Raw genomic sequence first — 19,154 nt, 5'->3', positions numbered from 1 at the left:
TAAATTCCTGGGGTTGACGGAGTCTGTGGGCCTAGGGATAGTCCAGGCCAAACGAGTGGTAGAGCTGAAGACACTTTGTACTATGGAAGTAAGAAACATGAAGTGATGAGCCCTATCCCACTTGTTACACCCTGATGAACTTGAATTCACCTGTAAGCATTTGCTTGTTGCAATGAACGTTGTGTCTCCTGAATTGTGTGTGGCTGCTTCCGAGGAGTGTGATGTGTGATGCACTCCACACCTGACAGCACAATGGGACTTGGACAGTATTTCCTGTAAAGTGCCAGTGCATCGCCAAACAGCAGCTCAGCCATGACTACTAGAGTTGAGCGACCTTGACCTTTTTAGAGTCGAGCCGGGTTTTGCGAAACCCGACTATGTCCAAAGTCGGGTCGAGTGAAATCGGCCGATTATGACGTAAAGTCGGGATCGACCGAAACACGAAACCCAATGCAAGTCAATGGGGCAGCATAGTCGGCAGTGAGTGGGGGCCAGGAAAACACCTAGAGTGCCCATTTTAATGTCAAAACCATCCATTCTTCTTAATGAAGCTTGTCAAGCGTAATTTACCTTATAATAATTGGAAGGCATTTGAAATTGGGGGTCATTTGGCTAAAGTTGTGGGGGGTAGGGCTGGTTCAAGTAATTAGTGGGCCCAGGAAATCTGGACCACGTCACGGCAGTGGAGCAGGGAGAGGTAAGTATTTCAACTTTGCAAGTGCTGTGAACCTGAGCAAGCAGGGGGGGCCCACTCGTTGGCATTGGCACTGGCACAGGGCCCCTCAAAGTACAGCGGTGTGTTTGCACGGCGGGGGCGCCTCCCACCGGCAGCAACACTTTTGCGTACTATGAGAGGCCCTGTGCCAGTGACGTCGCCAACTAGTATTCCTCCCCCCACCTGATGAAGGAACCTGCACTTTCATCTGCACCTTCCTCTTTGTCCCCGTGTAAGGTGGTATGGTATGCGGGAAGAGCAACCTGACTTTCAGCAGGGTCACAATGTTGTTGTGTAGCGTGCACGGGGAATGTTGCGTTATGGGTCAATGTACCAGCAGACTCATCTATCACTGGCTGGGCAATGGGCACGATGAAGTGGAAACACAGATATAGGCCCAAAGAAGAAAGTGGGCTAAATGCAGTTCAAAATTGGTAACACAGGAATAACCAGGGGGCATTGCAGTGGAGGACAACTGGAATGAGAGGCTGACACAGAGAGTAGGGCCAAATCAGTAAGTAGTCGAAATGCAGTTCAAAATTGGCAACCGTAGTAAACAGGCGGCACAGCTTTGTTCAGTGGAGGAGAACAGCAAGGAGTGGCAGACACCGATAGTAGGCCCCAACCCAACTAGTAGGCCAAATGCAGTCTAACATTAACAACTACTTAACGAGAGGCTGAAAATGGTATTTCAGGACAGGAAACCAGGAGAACAGCAAGGAGTGGCAGACACCGATAGTAGGCCCCAAACCAACTAGTACGCCAAATGCAGTTGTTCCATTTAACCACAATTTAATGAGAGCCTGAAGATAGAAGCTCAGGAAAGGCAACCTGGGGAACACCTTGGAGTGTAACACACCATCTCTCTCCACCCCATACCCATTTTGTAGGCCTAATGCTGTGTACTTTTCTACAACTACTAAACGAGAGTCGGAAGACCGAAGCAATGGCAAGGAAACCTGGGGAACACCTTGGAGTGTAACACACCATCTCTCTCCACCCCATACCCAATTTGTAGGCCTAATGCAGCCTACTTTCCGACACCTACTAAACGAGAGCATGAAGATCGAAGCTCAGGAAAGGCAACCTGGGGAACACCTTGGAGTGTAACACACCATCTCTCTCCACCCCATACCCATTTTTTAGGCCTAATGCAGTGTACTTTTCTACAACTACTAAACGAGAGTCGGAAGACCGAAGCAATGGCAAGGAAACCTGGGGAACACCTTGGAGTGTAACACACCATCTCTCTCCACCCCATTCCCCATTTTTTAGGCCTAATGCAGCCTACTTTCCGACACCTACTAAACGAGAGCATGAAGATCGAAGCTCAGGAAAGGCAACCTGGGGAACACCTTGGAGTGTAACACACCATCTCTCTCCACCCCATACCCATTTTGTAGGCCTAATGCTGTGTACTTTTCTACAACTACTAAACGAGAGTCGGAAGACCGAAGCAATGGCAAGGAAACCTGGGGAACACCTTGGAGTGTAACACACCATCTCTCTCCACCCCATACCCAATTTGTAGGCCTAATGCAGCCTACTTTCCGACACCTACTAAACGAGAGCATGAAGATCGAAGCTCAGGAAAGGCAACCTGGGGAACACCTTGGAGTGTAACACACCATCTCTCTCCACCCCATACCCATTTTGTAGGCCTAATGCTGTGTACTTTTCTACAACTACTAAACGAGAGTCGGAAGACCGAAGCAATGGCAAGGAAACCTGGGGAACACCTTGGAGTGTAACACACCATCTCTCTCCACCCCATACCCAATTTGTAGGCCTAATGCAGCCTACTTTCCGACACCTACTAAACGAGAGCATGAAGATCGAAGCTCAGGAAAGGCAACCTGGTGAAAACCTTGGAGTGTAACACAACCTGTCTCTACACCCCATACACAATTAGTAGGCCTAATGCAGCGTAGTTTCCAACAGCTACTAAACGAGAGCCGGAAGATCGAAGCTCAGGAAAGGCAACCTGGGGAACACCTTGGAGTGTAACACAACCTCTCTCTACACCACGGAAGGGCTGATTCTTAGGAAGGAAGGCTGTTGTAAATAAGCATTGCGCGTCCGAGGGTGATTATATTCTTATTCGGTATCTACTCACCCTCGGACGCGCCATGCTTCTTGATTTGTAATTAATGTTTATTTGCAATGTGCTTTTGACTTACTCAATTATTTTTTTAATTATTGATTTTATTAAATTAATAGTTTAACATCTTATTGGAAATAATTTAAAGGAGACGCGACAGGACAACACTCGGTGGATGCCATATCTGTGTTAACAACTCCAAAAAACTTTCAGTTAACTTCTTGCAGGAGAAAGAAATTGTAGCTGTTGGACCTTTGTAGTACAGTTCCAGATATTTGTTGTGTGTTTGTTTTGATTGTTAAAATGTCTGCATTTGAGATCTCAACACGATCTTATTTTTTTTAATCAAATTAATTTTTTTTATATTTAATGATGTTGGTTCAAGGGGTACACGGGCAGCAATAGACAGGTCAGTGGAGGCCTAGTGGAAGGATTGACGGCAGACAGGCATCAAAGGCCTAACATTGGGCTGGCTGTAGGCAAGTTAAAATTGGTTCCAGGGGAACACGGCCATCAGTGGCCTGGTCAGTGTAGTTGTAGTTGAAAGAACGGGACGCAGACAGGCTTCGAAGGCCTAACATAATAACATAGGGCTGGCTGTAGGCAAGTTAAAATTGGTTCCAAGGGAACACGGCCATCAGTGGCCTGGTCAGTGTAGTTGTAGTTGAAAGAACGGGACGCAGACAGGCTTCGAAGGCCTAACATAACAAACTTGGGCTGGCTGTAGGCACTTTTAAATTTGTTCCAGGGGTACATGGGCAGCAGTGTATGGTCAGTGGAAGTCTAGTGGAAGGAGTGACCGCAGACAGGCTTCCAAGGCCTAACATAACAAACTTGGGCTGGCTGTAGGCACTTTTAAATTGGTTCCAGGGGTACACGGGCAGCAGTGGTCTGGTCAGTGGAAGTCTAGTGGAAGGAGTGACCGCAGACAGGCTTCCAAGGCCTAACATAACAAACTTGGGCTGGCTGTAGGCACTTTTAAATTGGTTCCAGGGGTACACGGGCAGCAGTGGTCTGGTCTGTGGAAGTCTAGTGGAAGGAGTGACCGCAGACAGGCTTCGAAGGCCTAACATAATAACATAGGGCTGGCTGTAGGCAAGTTAAAATTGGTTCCAAGGGAACACGGCCATCAGTGGCCTGGTCAGTGTAGTTGTAGTTGAAAGAACGGGACGCAGACAGGCTTCGAAGGCCTAACATAACAAACTTGGGCTGGCTGTAGGCACTTTTAAATTTGTTCCAGGGGTACATGGGCAGCAGTGTATGGTCAGTGGAAGTCTAGTGGAAGGAGTGACCGCAGACAGGCTTCCAAGGCCTAACATAACAAACTTGGGCTGGCTGTAGGCACTTTTAAATTGGTTCCAGGGGTACACGGGCAGCAGTGGTCTGGTCAGTGGAAGTCTAGTGGAAGGAGTGACCGCAGACAGGCTTCCAAGGCCTAACATAACAAAATTGGGCTGGCTGTAGGCACTTTAAATTGGTTCCAGGGGTACATGGGCAGCAGTGTATGGTCAGTGGAAGTCTAGTGGAAGGAGTGACGGCAGACAGTCTTCGAAGGCCTAACATAACAAAATTGGGCTGACTGTAGGCACTTTTAAATTGGTTCCAGGGTAACACGGCCAGCAGTGGCCTGGTCAGTGTAGTAGTTGTAGAAAGAAGGGACCGCAGACAGGCTTCGAAGGCCTAACATAACAAAAATGTCAAAACAATGGTATTGTCAGTGCCAGGCATTGAAGGATGTCAGCGCCTAGACTACACATTGGTGAAGCTGTGAGAGATAATTTTGCTAGTGGTAGAGCACTGTTTGAGCTGGGGGGGGAACTGTCTTGTGGCCGGCGGTACAGGCACAGGGCCCCTCATATTACAACGGTGTGTCTGACGTTGGGTGCGCACCACCACCGCCAGAGACACTTTATTGTACTATGAGGGACCCAGTGGCAGTGCCGTCGACCAAAAGCGGCCACACCCACCTCTTCAGACAAACAGCACTCTCAAGGGTCCAAGCGCAAAGTGGCGATAGCACGGCCCCGTGTGGGGAGTTTGGCCATTTCGTGAGGTGGAAACATGTCGTATGCTGGACAATCAGGTGAAGAAAATTACGAGATTGGAAAAGTCATTCAGAATAGTCCACAGGCAAGACCTTTTCATAGGAAAGCTAGGTGTCAGCCGGGCAGGGTGGGGCAAAAGATTTTGAAATCCAGTTGTGGTTCATTTTAATGAAGGTTAGATCATCTACATTTTGGGTAGCCAGACGAGTCCTTTTTTCTGTTAGTATTGAACCTGCAGCACTGAATACTCTTTCTGATAGGACACTAGCTGCCGGGCAAGCAAGCTCCTGCAATGCATATTCTGCCAATTCTGGCCAGGTGTCTAATTTGGATGCCCAGTAATCAAATGGGAATGACGGTTGAGGGAGAACGTCGATAAGGGATGAAAAATAGTTTGTAACCATACTGGACAAATGTTGTCTCCTGTCACTTTGAATTGATGCTGCAGTACCTGTCCTGTCTGCGGTCATAGAAAAATCACTCCACAACCTGGTCAGAAAACCCCTCTGGCCAACGCCACTTCTGATTTCTGCCCCTCTAACACCTCTGGTCTGCTGGCCCCTGGAGCTCGTGTGAGAACGATCACGGGCGCTGTGTGCAGGGAATGCCAGAAGCAAACGGTCAACAAGAGTTGATTGTTTTGTTGCTAATATTAGTTCCAAGTTCTCATGTGGCATAATATTTTGCAATTTGCCTTTATAGCGAGGATCAAGGAGGCAGGCCAACCAGTAATCGTCATCGTTCATCATTTTTGTAATGCGTGTGTCCCTTTTGAGGATACGCAAGGCATAATCCGCCATGTGGGCCAAAGTTCCCGTTGTCAAATCTGCGGTTGTGCTTGGTTGAGGGGCAGTTGCAGGCAAATCTACGTCACTTGTGTCCCTCAAAAAACCAGAACCCGGCCTTGCCACGCCACCAATTTCCCGTGCCCCCGGGAAAGCTTCCTCATTAAAAATATACTCATCCCCATCATCCTCCTCATCCTCCACCTCCTCTTCGCCCGGTACCTCGTCATGTACACTGCCCTGACCAGACAATCGCTGACTGTCATCAAGGCTTTCCTCTTCCTCTGGTGCAGACGCCTGATCCTTTATGTGCGTCAAACTTTGCATCAGCAGACGCATTAGGGGGATGCTCATGCTTATTATGGCGTTGTCTGCACTAACCAGCCGTGTGCATTCCTCAAAACACTGAAGGACTTGACACATGTCTTGAATCTTCGACCACTGCACACCTGACAACTCCATGTCTGCCATCCTACTGCCTGCCCGTGTATGTGTATCCTCCCACAAAAACATAACAGCCCGCCTCTGTTCGCACAGTCTCTGAAGCATGTGCAGTGTTGAGTTCCACCTTGTTGCAACGTCTATGATTAGGCGATGCTGGGGAAGGTTCAAAGAACGCTGATAGGTCTGCATACGGCTGGAGTGTACAGGCGAACGGCGGATATGTGCGCAAAGTCCACGCACTTTGAGGAGCAGGTCGGATAACCCCGGATAACTTTTCAGGAAGCACTGCACCACCAGGTTTAAGGTGTGAGCCAGGCAAGGAATGTGTTTCAGTTGGGAAAGGGAGATGGCAGCCATGAAATTCCTTCCGTTATCACTCACTACCTTGCCTGCCTCAAGATCTACAGTGCCCAGCCACGACTGCGTTTCTTGCTGCAAGAACTCGGACAGAACTTCCGCGGTGTGTCTATTGTCGCCCAAACACTTCATAGCCAATACAGCCTGCTGACGTATGCCAGTAGCTGCCCCATAATGGGAGACCTGGTGTGCAACAGTGGCAGGTGCGGATGGAGTGTTTGTGCGACTGCGGTCTGTGGACGAGCTCTTGCTTCTGCAGGAGGACGAGGAGGAGGAGGAGGAGGGGGTGCGAACGGCTACAGACAACTGTTTACTAGACCGTGGGCTAGGCAGAACTGTCCCAAACTTGCTGTCCCCTGTGGACCCTGAATCCACCACATTTACCCAGTGTGCCGTGATGGACACGTAACGTCCCTGGCCATGCCTACTGGTCCATGCATCTGTTGTCAGGTGCACCTTTGTGCTCACAGATTGCCTGAGTGCATGGACGATGCGCTCTTTAACATGCTGGTGGAGGGCTGGGATGGCTTTTCTGGAAAAAAAGTGTCGACTGGGTAGCTCGTAGCGTGGTACAGCGTAGTCCATCAGGTCTTTGAAAGCTTCGCTTTCAACTAACCGGTAGGGCATCATCTCTAACGAGATTAGTCTAGCTATGTGGGCGTTCAAACCCTGTGTACGCGGATGCGAGGCTAAGTATTTCCTTTTTCTAACCATAGTCTCATGTAGGGTGAGCTGGACTGGAGAGATGGAGATCGTGGAACTAGCGGGGGTGCCGGTGGACATGGCAGACTGAGAGACGGTGGGAGATGGTATTGTTGCCGCCGGTGCCCTAGATGCAGTGTTTCCTACTACGAAACTGGTGATTCCCTGACCCTGACTGCTTTGGCCTGGCAAAGATACCTGCACAGATACAGCAGGTGGTGCGCTAAATGGTGGTCCTACACTGCCGGAAGGGATGTTGCGTTGATGACTAGCTTCATTGGCCGAGGGTGCAACAACCTTAAGGGACGTTTGGTAGTTAGTCCAAGCTTTCAAATGCATGGTGGTTAAATGTCTATGCATGCAACTAGTATTGAGACTTTTCAGATTCTGACCTCTGCTTAAGGAAGTAGAACATTTTTGACAGATGACTTTGCGCTGATCAATTGGATGTTGTTTAAAAAAATGCCAGACTGCACTCTTTCTAGCATCGGATACCTTTTCAGGCATTGCAGACTGAGCTTTAACCGGATGGCCACACTGTCCTCCACCAGGTTTTGGCTTTGCCACGCGTTTTGGGCAAGATACGGGCCCGGCAGATGGAACCTGTGGCGATGTTGATGCCTGCTGCGGCCCCTCCTCCTCCTCTGCTTCAGAACTGCTGCCGCCTGCACCCTGTTCCCCCAATGGCTGCCAATCGGGGTCAAGAACTGGGTCATCTAATAACTCTTCTTGTACCTCCTGCGCAACTTCGTCTGTGTCACCGTGTCGTTCGGTGGTATAGCGTTCGTGATGGGGCAACATAGTCTCATCAGGGTCTGATTCTTGATCAGCACCCTGCGAGGGCAATGTTGTGGTCTGAGTCAAAGGACCAGCATAGTAGTCTGGCTGTGGCTGTGCGTCAGTGCACTCCATGTCAGATTCAATTTGTAATGGGCATGGACTGTTAACTGCTTCACTTTCTAAGCCAGGGACGGTATGTGTAAAGAGCTCCATGGAGTAACCCGTTGTGTCGCCTGCTGCATTCTTCTCTGTTGTTGTTTTTGCTGAAGAGGACAAGGAAGTGACTTGTCCCTGACCGTGAACATCCACTAACGACGCGCTGCTTTTACTTTTACCAGTTTCACGAGAGGAGGCAAAAGAGCTAGAGGCTGAGTCAGCAAGATAAGCCAAAACTTGCTCTTGCTGCTCCGGCTTTAAAAGCGGTTTTCCTAATCCCAGAAAAGGGAGCGTTCGAGGCCTTGTGTAGCCGGACGACGAACCTGGCTCCACAGCTCCAGACTTAGGTGCAATATTTTTTTCCCCACGACCACCTGATGCTCCACCACTACCACTACCCTCATTACCAGCTGACAATGAACGCCCCCGGCCACGACCTCTTCCACTAGACTTCCTCATTGTTTTAAAAACGTAACCAAACTAACGTTATTTGTTGCAGTCACACAACTTACACGGTGAGCTATAACTTCAGTATGATTTAGCTACCCCTTTACAGGTTGGTGAGACCACAGCGAAAATCAGGCCCAATGTTACACACTCTTTTTTTGGTGGCTGCAAATTAGAGAGATGCCCCACACGCAGGACTGTCACTGAAGCACAAATGTTAATATTAATGTCACACTATTATTTTTTTTTTATTTTTATTTTTTTCAGGAACACTTTAGAAACCCCCCCCCAAAAAAAAAATAGATTTTTGCAGGGAGAATTTAGAAAACAAATGTAACAAACTATATGCTTTCTATGGGCCACTGAGTGAGAGATGACGCACACAGGAATCAGGAGTGGCACACAAGCCCAGAGGCCAATATTTTTCTACCAATGATTGATGGAGTTATTTTCTCTGGTAGATTTTGGAACCCAAATCAAGGAAAAAAAAAATAGGCTTTCTATGGACCACAATTGGAGAGAGAGAGAGAGAGAGAGAGAGAGATGGCACACCCAGGAGTCAAGACTGGCACACAAGCAGAAAGGCCAATATTAATCTCCCACTGTTTTTTTTGGTTGTTTTTTTTTTTTTTTTTTCAGGGAGACTTTAGAAAAAAAAATAATAAAAAAAATATGATTTTATCAGGAAGAATTTAGAAACCAAATAAAATAAAATGATTTTTTCAGGGAGAATTTATAAAACAAATAAAAACAAAAATAGGCGTTCTATGGCCCACTGACTGAGAGATGACGCACACAGGAATCAGGAGTGGCACACAAGCCCAGAGGCCAATATTTTTCTACCAATGATTGATGGAGTTATTTTCTCTGGTAGATTTTGGAACCCAAATCAAGGAAAAAAAATATAGGCTTTCTATGGACCACAATTGGAGAGAGAGAGAGAGAGAGAGAGAGAGAGAGAGATGGCACACCCAGGAGTCAAGACTGGCACACAAGCAGAAAGGCCAATATTAATCTCCCACTGTTTTTTTTTTTTTTTTTTTTTTTTTCAGGGAGACTTTAGAAAAAAAAATAATAAAAAAAATATGATTTTATCAGGAAGAATTTAGAAACCAAATAAAATAAAATGATTTTTTCAGGGAGAATTTATAAAACAAATAAAAACAAAAATAGGCGTTCTATGGCCCACTGACTGAGAGATGACGCACACAGGAATCAGGAGTGGCACACAAGCCCAGAGGCCAATATTTTTCTACCAATGATTGATGGAGTTATTTTCTCTGGTAGATTTTGGAACCCAAATCAAGGAAAAAAAATATAGGCTTTCTATGGACCACAATTGGAGAGAGAGAGAGAGAGAGAGAGAGAGAGAGAGAGAGAGAGAGAGATGGCACACCCAGGAGTCAAGACTGGCACACAAGCAGAAAGGCCAATATTAATCTCCCACTGTTTTTTTTGGTTGTTTTTTTTTTTTTTTTTTTCAGGGAGACTTTAGAAAAAAAAATAATAAAAAAAATATGATTTTATCAGGAAGAATTTAGAAACCAAATAAAATAAAATGATTTTTTCAGGGAGAATTTATAAAACAAATAAAAACAAAAATAGGCGTTCTATGGCCCACTGACTGAGAGATGACGCACACAGGAGTCAGGAGTGGCACACAAGCCCAGAGGCCAATATTTTTCTACCAATGATTGATGTAGTTATTTTCTCTGGTAGATTTTGGAACCCAAATCAAGGAAAAAAAATATAGGCTTTCTATGGACCACAATTGGAGAGAGAGAGAGAGAGAGAGAGAGAGAGAGAGATGGCACACCCAGGAGTCAAGACTGGCACACAAGCAGAAAGGCTAATATTAATCTCCCACTGTTTGTTTTTTTTTTTTTTTTTTTTTTTTTTTTCAGGGAGACTTTAGAAAAAAAAATAATAAAAAAAATATGATTTTATCAGGAAGAATTTAGAAACCAAATAAAATAAAATGATTTTTTCAGGGAGAATTTATAAAACAAATAAAACCAAAAATAGGCGTTCTATGGCCCACTGACTGAGAGATGACGCACCCAGGAGTCAAGACTGGCACACAAGCAGAAAGGCCAATATTAATCTCCCACTGTTTTTTTTTTTTTTTTTTTTTTTTTCAGGGAGACTTTAGAAAAAAAAATAATAAAAAAAATATGATTTTATCAGGAAGAATTTAGAAACCAAATAAAATAAAATGATTTTTTCAGGGAGAATTTATAAAACAAATAAAACCAAAAATAGGCGTTCTATGGCCCACTGACTGAGAGATGACGCACCCAGGAGTCAAGACTGGCACACAAGCAGAAAGGCCAATATTAATCTCCCACTGTTTTTTTTTTTTTTTTTTTTTTTTTCAGGGAGACTTTAGAAAAAAAAATAATAAAAAAAATATGATTTTATCAGGAAGAATTTAGAAACCAAATAAAATAAAATGATTTTTTCAGGGAGAATTTATAAAACAAATAAAACCAAAAATAGGCGTTCTATGGCCCACTGACTGAGAGATGACGCACCCAGGAGTCAAGACTGGCACACAAGCAGAAAGGCCAATATTAATCTCCCACTGTTTTTTTTTTTTTTTTTTTTTTTTTTCAGGGAGACTTTAGAAAAAAAAATAATAAAAAAAATATGATTTTATCAGGAAGAATTTAGAAACCAAATAAAATAAAATGATTTTTTCAGGGAGAATTTAGAAAACAAATAAAACCAAAAATAGGCGTTCTATGGCCCACTGACTGAGAGAGAGAGAGAGATGGAACGCTTAGTACTGGCACACAAGCCCAAAGGGCAATATTAATCTCCCTTTTTTTTTCCAGGGAGAATTTCTAAAACCCCCCAAAAAAAAAAAATAGGCTTTCTATGGCCCACTATTTGTGAGAGAGATGGGACGCTCAGGACTGGCACAGATGGCACGCTCAGGACTGGCACAGAAGCCCAGAGGCCAATATTAATCTCCCTTTTTTTCTGGGAGAATTTATAAAACCAAAAAAATATTTAAATAGGCTTTCTATGGCCCACTATTTGTGAGAGAGATGGCACGCTCAGGACTGGCACAGATGGCACGCTCACAACTGGCACACAAGCCCAGAGGCCAATATTAATCTCCCTTTTTTCAGGGAAAATTTATAAAACCAAAAGAAAAATTAAATAGGCTTTCTATGGCCCACTATTTGTGAGAGAGATGGCACGCTCAGGACTGGCACAGATGGCACGCTCACAACTGGCACACAAGCCCAGAGGCCAATATTAATCTCCCTTTTTTCAGGGAAAATTTATAAAACCAAAAAAAAAATTAAATAGGCTTTCTATGGCCCACTATTTGTGAGAGAGATGGCACGCTCAGGACTGGCACAGATGGCACGCTCACAACTGGCACACAAGCCCAGAGGCCAATATTAATCTCCCTTTTTTTCAGGGAGAATTTATAAAACCAAAAAAAAAATTAAATAGGCTTTCTATGGCCCACTATTTGTGAGAGAGATGGCACGCTCAGGGCTGGCACAGATGGCACGCTCAGGACTGGCACACAAGCCCAGAGGCCAATATTAATCTCCCTTTTTTTCAGGGAGAATTTATAAAACCCAAAAAAAAATAAAATAGGCTTTCTATGGTCCACTATTTGTGAGAGAGATGGCACACTCAGGACTGGCACACAAGCCCAAAGGCCAATATTAATCTCCCACTGTATTTTTATCAGGGAGAATTTATACACCCCACAAAAAAAAATACAGAAAAATGAAAAGGCTTTCTATGGCCCACTATGTGAGAGAGATGGCACACACAGGGATGGCACTCTAGCAGAAATGCCAAATTGCCAATCTTAATCTCCCACCAAAAAAAAAAAAAAAAACAGGGAATGTCCTACAATTACTATCTCCCTGCCTGCAGTAATCTCAGCCAGGTATGGCAGGCAGCTACTATCTCCCTGCCTGCAGTAATCTCAGCCAGGTATGGCAGGCAGCAATAAGGAGTGGACTGATGCACAAATGAAATAAAAAGTGTGGACAAACAAAAAAGATAGCTGTGCAGAAAGGAAGGAACAAGAGGATTTGTGCTTTGAAAAAAGCAGTTGGTTTGCACAGCGGCGTACACACAGCAATGCAGCTATCAGGGAGCCTTCTAGGGCAGCCCAATGAGCTACAGCGCTGAGGGGAAAAAAAAAAAAAAAAAAACTTCCACTGTCCCTGCACACCGAGGGTGGTGTTGGACAGTGCAAATCGCTGCAGCACAAGCGGTTTTGTGGTTAATGGACCCTGCCTAACGCTATCCCTGCTTCTGACGAAGCGGCAGCAACCTCTCCCTAAGCTCAGATCAGCAGCAGTAAGATGGCGGTCGGCGGGAACGCCTCTTTATAGCCCCTGTGACGTCGCAGACAGCAAGCCAATCACTGCAATGCCCTTCTCTAAGATGGTGGGGACCAGGACCTATGTCATCACGCTGCCCACACTCTGCGTTTACCTTCATTGGCTGAGAAATGGCGCTTTTCGCGTCATTGAAACGCGACTTTGGCGCGAAAGTCGCGTACCGCATGGCCGACCCCGCACAGGGGTCGGATCGGGTTTCATGAAACCCCGACTTAGCCAAAAGTCGGCGACTTTTGAAAATGTTCGACCCGTTTCGCTCAACCCTAATGACTACCACTCTTGGTCACTTTACACATATACCGTGCAGTTCCAATAATATTAAAGTTTCCCCATGTATTGGAACAGCAAAGCCTACAGTTACTCACGTAAACTCTCCTGGAACAGCAAGAATGGCCAAGGATCCAATGGTGATCATTTGAACATCAATAATTGTTGGATGCCATGGGATACCTCTGCGGACCTGGAAGAATCAGAGATATGGTAGGAGTGTAATGAAGAAGAACAAGTCCTTTATAAAGGCTGAATGTCCTTATGGAACTATAATTCAGATAAAAAGGTAAATGGCAGTCAATCATTATTCTCATCTGGTTGATTGGCCTCTCATGTTGTTATGAGAGGCACCACTTGTAACAATTGTTGGCTAAGGGATTATATCAATTTCCTAAGCCACAAAGCAATTCTATAAAAAAGCAACCCCCTATGCCACATGCCATTCATGCATAGTACACACATAACCCTACCCTTTATCATTACAATATTATGGTGCTAAGTTTGTGTCAACCAAAGATTTATCATATCTACCTCTCCGGTATTGAGCAGGATGGGTTTGGGCTCATGGCATTCTATAGTTTCATTTGATGGGACTCCGAAAAGAAAATCTCGTACACCATCCCAAAATGGATTTCCTTCAGTCATTCCTATATAAAAAAAGAAAATAAAACTTGTGAAACATGCCGCCACTTCTTTGAACGGCAGACCACGTGACTGCAATGGGACCTGTGAATTGGGGAAGCACAGTTCCAAGTGGCATAGTATCCAGTTTTATCATTCATCCTGTGTGTTTGAGCTCTGCTATTTCACTAGATTGCCCCCACTGTGCAGAGCCCCGGTCTCCACATAGCATATCCCAGAGGATCAGAGGAAAAGGATTAGATGAGTATTTATGTTTATTATTTATATCAATTTCAAAGCAAATACTGTGGGGCATCATGACGTGGGGGGGTTGTGTTGCAAAAAAAATCATGTTGTGTGTGGCTGTGGGTGCCTTATACATGGTGTTATCAGCTGTGGGGTCCATTAGACTGTGTGGGGGACTGTGGGATCCATCATACTGTGTGGTTAGCTATAGGGGCCAGCTAACTGTGTAGGGAGCTATTGAAGTCATCATACTGTGTAGGGGCCATCATATATGATGTAGGACGTTGTGGGGTCCATCAAACTGTGGGGGCAATAATACCATATGAGGAATGTGGGACAACTATATATGGTGAGGGTGCTGTGGATTTCATCATACTATGTTGAGGGAGGGGCTGTAGGATCCTTGATTCTGTGTGGAGGAGCTGTCGGGTCCATAATACTGTAAGGGGAGGCTAACGGGTTCATCATACTGCATGGTGAGCTATGAGGGCCATCATATTGTGTGGGGAAACTGTGGGGTCCTTCATACTGTATAGGGAGCTGTGGGCGACCTCATACTGTATGAGAGCTGTGGGGCCATAATACATGGAGGGCCATATATATGGATACACCTAAATAAAATGGGAATGGTTGGTGATATCAACTTTCTATTTGTGGCACATTAGTATATGGGAGGGGGAAAACTTTTCAAGATGGGTGGTGACCACGGTGGCCATTTTGTAGTCTGCCATTTTGGATCCAACTTTATAAATGGCCCACCCTGTATATGGTGTCGGGGATGTAAGTTACATTATACTGTTTGATAGAGCTGTGATGTCCATTATACTGTGAGGAGGCTGTTTGGTCCATCATACTGTATGGGGGAGCTGTGGAGTCTATCATGCTTTGTGGGGGAGAGGATGAATTTGCGTGGAGAAGCTGTGGGGTCCATAATACTCTATGGGGAGGCTGTAAGGTCTATCATACTGCATCAGGGGCTGTGGGGCCATCATACTGTGTAAGGGAACTGTGGGGGGCCATCATACTGTATGGGGGTTGTGGGATCCTTACACTGGGTGTGGAGGGAACTGTGGAGGCATCATTCTTGCTATGGGGTCCTCATACTATGTGTGGGGGTACTATAGAACCAAAATTCCTGTGAGATATCATACTGTCTCTGGGGGCACCTTTGTGGGCATGGAACCCTCTATGAGCTCTAAAAGGAGTATTGTAGTGGGTGAGAACACTAAGGGCTTTAGCGGGGTCACTATGCTTCAAAACATGTCTTCCCCTTGAATTTCAAAGATGGAAGGTATGTTCTCTTTTGTGACTGCGCCTATGTGTCCTTACCCTTTTTGAGGGGTGAGCGGGACGAAGCCAAATATGGACTTTTACTATTGGGCCACATGATTCCTCTGCACGCCTCTGATTATTAGGATATGTCATCACTCTATGATCATTGTATGAGAGACCTCCAGGACACTTGCACATCCTGAGAATAAAGGGGCATTAGCACAGCTTAATACCTTACTGATCATAAAGTGATGGCATATCCTAGCAATATAACATTTATTTACAAGATAGGAACGACTCTTTAGGCCATACCTTTACAAAGATTGAAAATCCAAATATAACTGTATCCATCATATATCATAAATGTACAGGTGACACAGAATATTAGTATGAGACTGGAGTCATTGCATTTCATAGAGATGAAAAAGAGAAAAGTCCACAGAAAATACTCACCTTGGGTGAAATTGATCAATCCAGGACCGTCGATGGTTCCAGCACCAAAGCTATATCCAAGGGCAGGCTTGCAAGTTGTTGCCTGTATAAATAAAAGTCGAGTTAAATATTCAACCAGCTTCACACATATCATAGTGAGACATCTACAAATCTAATATGCCTAAAACATAAGGCTTCCACACCATCCAGCCTAAGGACTCTATTATCATATCGCAGAGAAACTGCTTCTGGCAGAAGCCATAATTCTAGATGTATGCAAAAGTATTAGAACCAGATCAGTCGTGGCAATGGCTTTTATTACTTTCAGTATTTTACTATCAGTGTGACAACGCCAAAGACAAAAGTAAGGAAATAAACCTTCATTGGGCCACCAAAGTGATTATTATGTGATATGTATACTTACAGTGTGAGTTTCATTAATCTTCACAGTAACGTTACTCATGTCTACCCACTGGTGAGCAGAGTTCACAGTGTCCAACATTTCTTTGGTTGATGAATTATATAATTCCTTTAATTGACATAGAAACAAAATGTCAGTGACATAAATACACAGAGTACAAAGATACAAAATACAGTATGTCCTTCTAGCACCAAGAGAAAAATTACTAATCTGCATTTTCACATATAAAATTCCAAATACCAATCATAGTTACATAATAAAATTCTTGCTGCCTACTTCCACCACTAGAGGGAGCCCACTACATATGGATCTACAGTATAGTAATAGGCTCAGATACGTTGGTGAAAAAAAAGAATTTAGTCAGCCACCAATTGTGCAAGTTCTCCCACTGACTAAATACTTTGTTCCCCACTGTACATCATTGCCTGTTTTTCTTCTAGTTTTGTGTTTTCCACCTTTTCTGTTTGCACCAATTAATTATTCTATTTGTGCCTTTTTTTAAGCCTATTTTATATGAGCTCTCCTGTGTTTTTTCCCGCTTGGTCAGCAAGATTTAGTGAATGCAGATGTTTTTACATAATTTATCGATTGCAACTTTTTAAAAAGTCTTACGTTGGCATGACTCCACTACACCCCTTTCCCGGGGTATTTTTGATGACGACAGTATTTTGGCCAAATTTTTGCACCCTTTTCTGAAATGTGTGACTTTTAATGACAACAGTCACAAAAATAGTTCAAGACCAAAAAAAAGCCAATTTACATCAAATTTATGGATTACTAGCACCATTTTGAAGGATTTTTGGGAAAAAAATGGCAACTAATACATTCAAAATGAGCTAATAAAATGTGAATATAGTAAGCACTCCCTCCTCTCTAGTGGTAGCTGACGGCAAAAACTACATGGCAAGGGTTATTATCAGCTTTGCATCAGATTCCTAAAGTAAAAATGTTTTCCACTCCTCCATACTCCTGCCAGTGTTCCCTGCTCACTTCCTCATTTCTTATTCCAATGAGGGGGCATCAGGTGACCACTGCAGCCCATCAGTAACCACTGATTGTCAGCAGCAGTCACTCTAAGTGTTCCTCCACTTTGCTGTAACATCTGGATGCTGCAGGTTGAACGCTGCGGCTTTACACAGCATCCAATCCGCAGCTAATCCAGATGTAATATGACGCGTGTGGGGTCAGGCACGCGCATCCCTGCAGCAAAGCATCACGCAGCTAAGCATACAGACAACGCAGTTATTTCAATGGCAGTTAGTCACGGCAGGAGTCAGGACCTCACTCTATGTCGCTGTCTCATTTGGGTATGTTTGCTGAATAAGCACTTCTTATTACTTGGACTTAGCTTTTCTATTAACCCATCTTACTCCCTCATCATGTTTACATATGCCCTTACAGTGTTTGCTCCACTAATCCTCTCTCTCCTTCGCTATCCACAAACCCCAGCACCCTCTAACCAAATAATCATCTCCACTGCACTCTTACCTCCCCACCTGTCCTCCTCTACTGACCTGCTCCTCAACCTCAAATCTGTCCTAATAAAATATAAAACAAGTTGCCCACTCTCCTTCTCCCACCTGCTCTCCCTTTCTCTGCTTCTTCTCACTGCTGGCGACATATCTCCCAACCCTGGACCCCCACAGCTCATACCTCCCATGACTACCACCTCCTATCACTCACTATCTAATACGAATTAACGCAATCTTTCCAACATAAAACCCATGCCCCTGACACCCACCCCCCAGCTCCCTCTCTCTGGAGCACTCTGGAATTCCCGCTCAATTTGCAATAAGCTTCATGTGATTCACGACCTTTTTCTCTCTCACAAGCTTGCCTTCCTTGGCCTCACAGAAGCATGGCTAACACCCTCTGACACCGCCTCCCCTGCTTCGCTGTGTTATGGTGGCCTCCACTTCACCAACACTCCTCATCCCGGCAACAGACATGGTGGAGGAGTGGGTCTTCTCCTTTCTTCTAACTGCAACTTTAACCCAATGCCACCTCTACCCTCCTTTATCCTCCCCTCTTTTGAAGTCCACTCTGTCCGCATCTACTCTCCTTTCAACCTCCAAGTGGCCGTCATATACCAACCTCCAGGCCCAGCCACTGCCTTTATTGACCAATTCTCCACCTGTCTTCTTCACTTTCTCTCTGCTGACATTCCCACCATCATCATGGGTGACTTCAACATCCCCACTGATACCCCTCAGTCAATAGCCTCCAAACATCTGTCCCTAACTGCATCTTTTGGACTTACTCAGTGGTCCTCTGCAGCCACCCACACAGACGGACATACCCTAGACCTGGTCTTCACCCATCTCTGCTCTCTATCTAACTAAACCACCTCCCCTCTCCCTCTATCCGACCACCATCTGTTCACTTTCTCATCCCTGTCCCCCTCTCAGATCACCCATGTCCAGTAACATGCGCACCCCCACAGAAACCTTGCACAGCTAGACTCCCACACGCTCTCTGACTCTATCCTACCACTAGCATCCATATCCTCACTCCACGACACACACTGCCACTGCTTTCTACAATGCCACTCTCGCATGAGCTATTGACACGGTTGCCCCTCTCGTTCATGGCAGAGTGCGACATATCAATAGACAACCCTGGCACAATAACACCACTAAAAAGCTCCGGCAACTGTCCAGGGTTGCAGAGCGGCATTGGAAGAAAACACATTCGCAAGACGACTTCACTGCATTCAAACAGGCAACACTCGCTTTTAAATCTGCTCTCACCTCTGCTAAACAGGCCTACTTCACAACCCTTGTATCTTCTCTATCCTACAACCCCAAACAGTTATTCAAAACCTTTAACTCTCTCCTCCGCCCCCCACTGCCTACTCCAACCTCCCTCATCTTTGCTGAGGACTTTGCCACACACTTTAAAAATAAGATCGACCAAACAAGGCAAGTCTTCATTGTTCAACCACCATAACCCCTTTGTATACCAGACCAATGCCC

General features: G+C 45.1%; 1 protein-coding gene across 1 annotated transcript in view; it reads right to left on the bottom strand.

Moving 5' to 3' along the window:
- The window catches only part of LOC138665761 (putative neutral ceramidase C), a 67,148-nt gene that overhangs the window by 17,820 nt on the left and 30,174 nt on the right, over positions 1-19,154 (bottom strand). The window contains exons 11-14 of the mRNA XM_069753532.1: positions 16,183-16,287; positions 15,780-15,861; positions 13,719-13,834; positions 13,283-13,377 (exon numbers count right to left, since the gene is read on the bottom strand). Coding sequence (XP_069609633.1) covers positions 13,283-13,377; positions 13,719-13,834; positions 15,780-15,861; positions 16,183-16,287 — 398 coding nt within the window. The remainder of the gene's footprint in view (positions 1-13,282; positions 13,378-13,718; positions 13,835-15,779; positions 15,862-16,182; positions 16,288-19,154) is intronic.

This window comes from Ranitomeya imitator, chromosome 2 (assembly GCF_032444005.1).
Source record: "Ranitomeya imitator isolate aRanImi1 chromosome 2, aRanImi1.pri, whole genome shotgun sequence".
NCBI classification, from domain to species: domain Eukaryota; kingdom Metazoa; phylum Chordata; class Amphibia; order Anura; family Dendrobatidae; genus Ranitomeya; species Ranitomeya imitator.
This window is presented reverse-complemented; position numbering and strand designations above follow the sequence as displayed.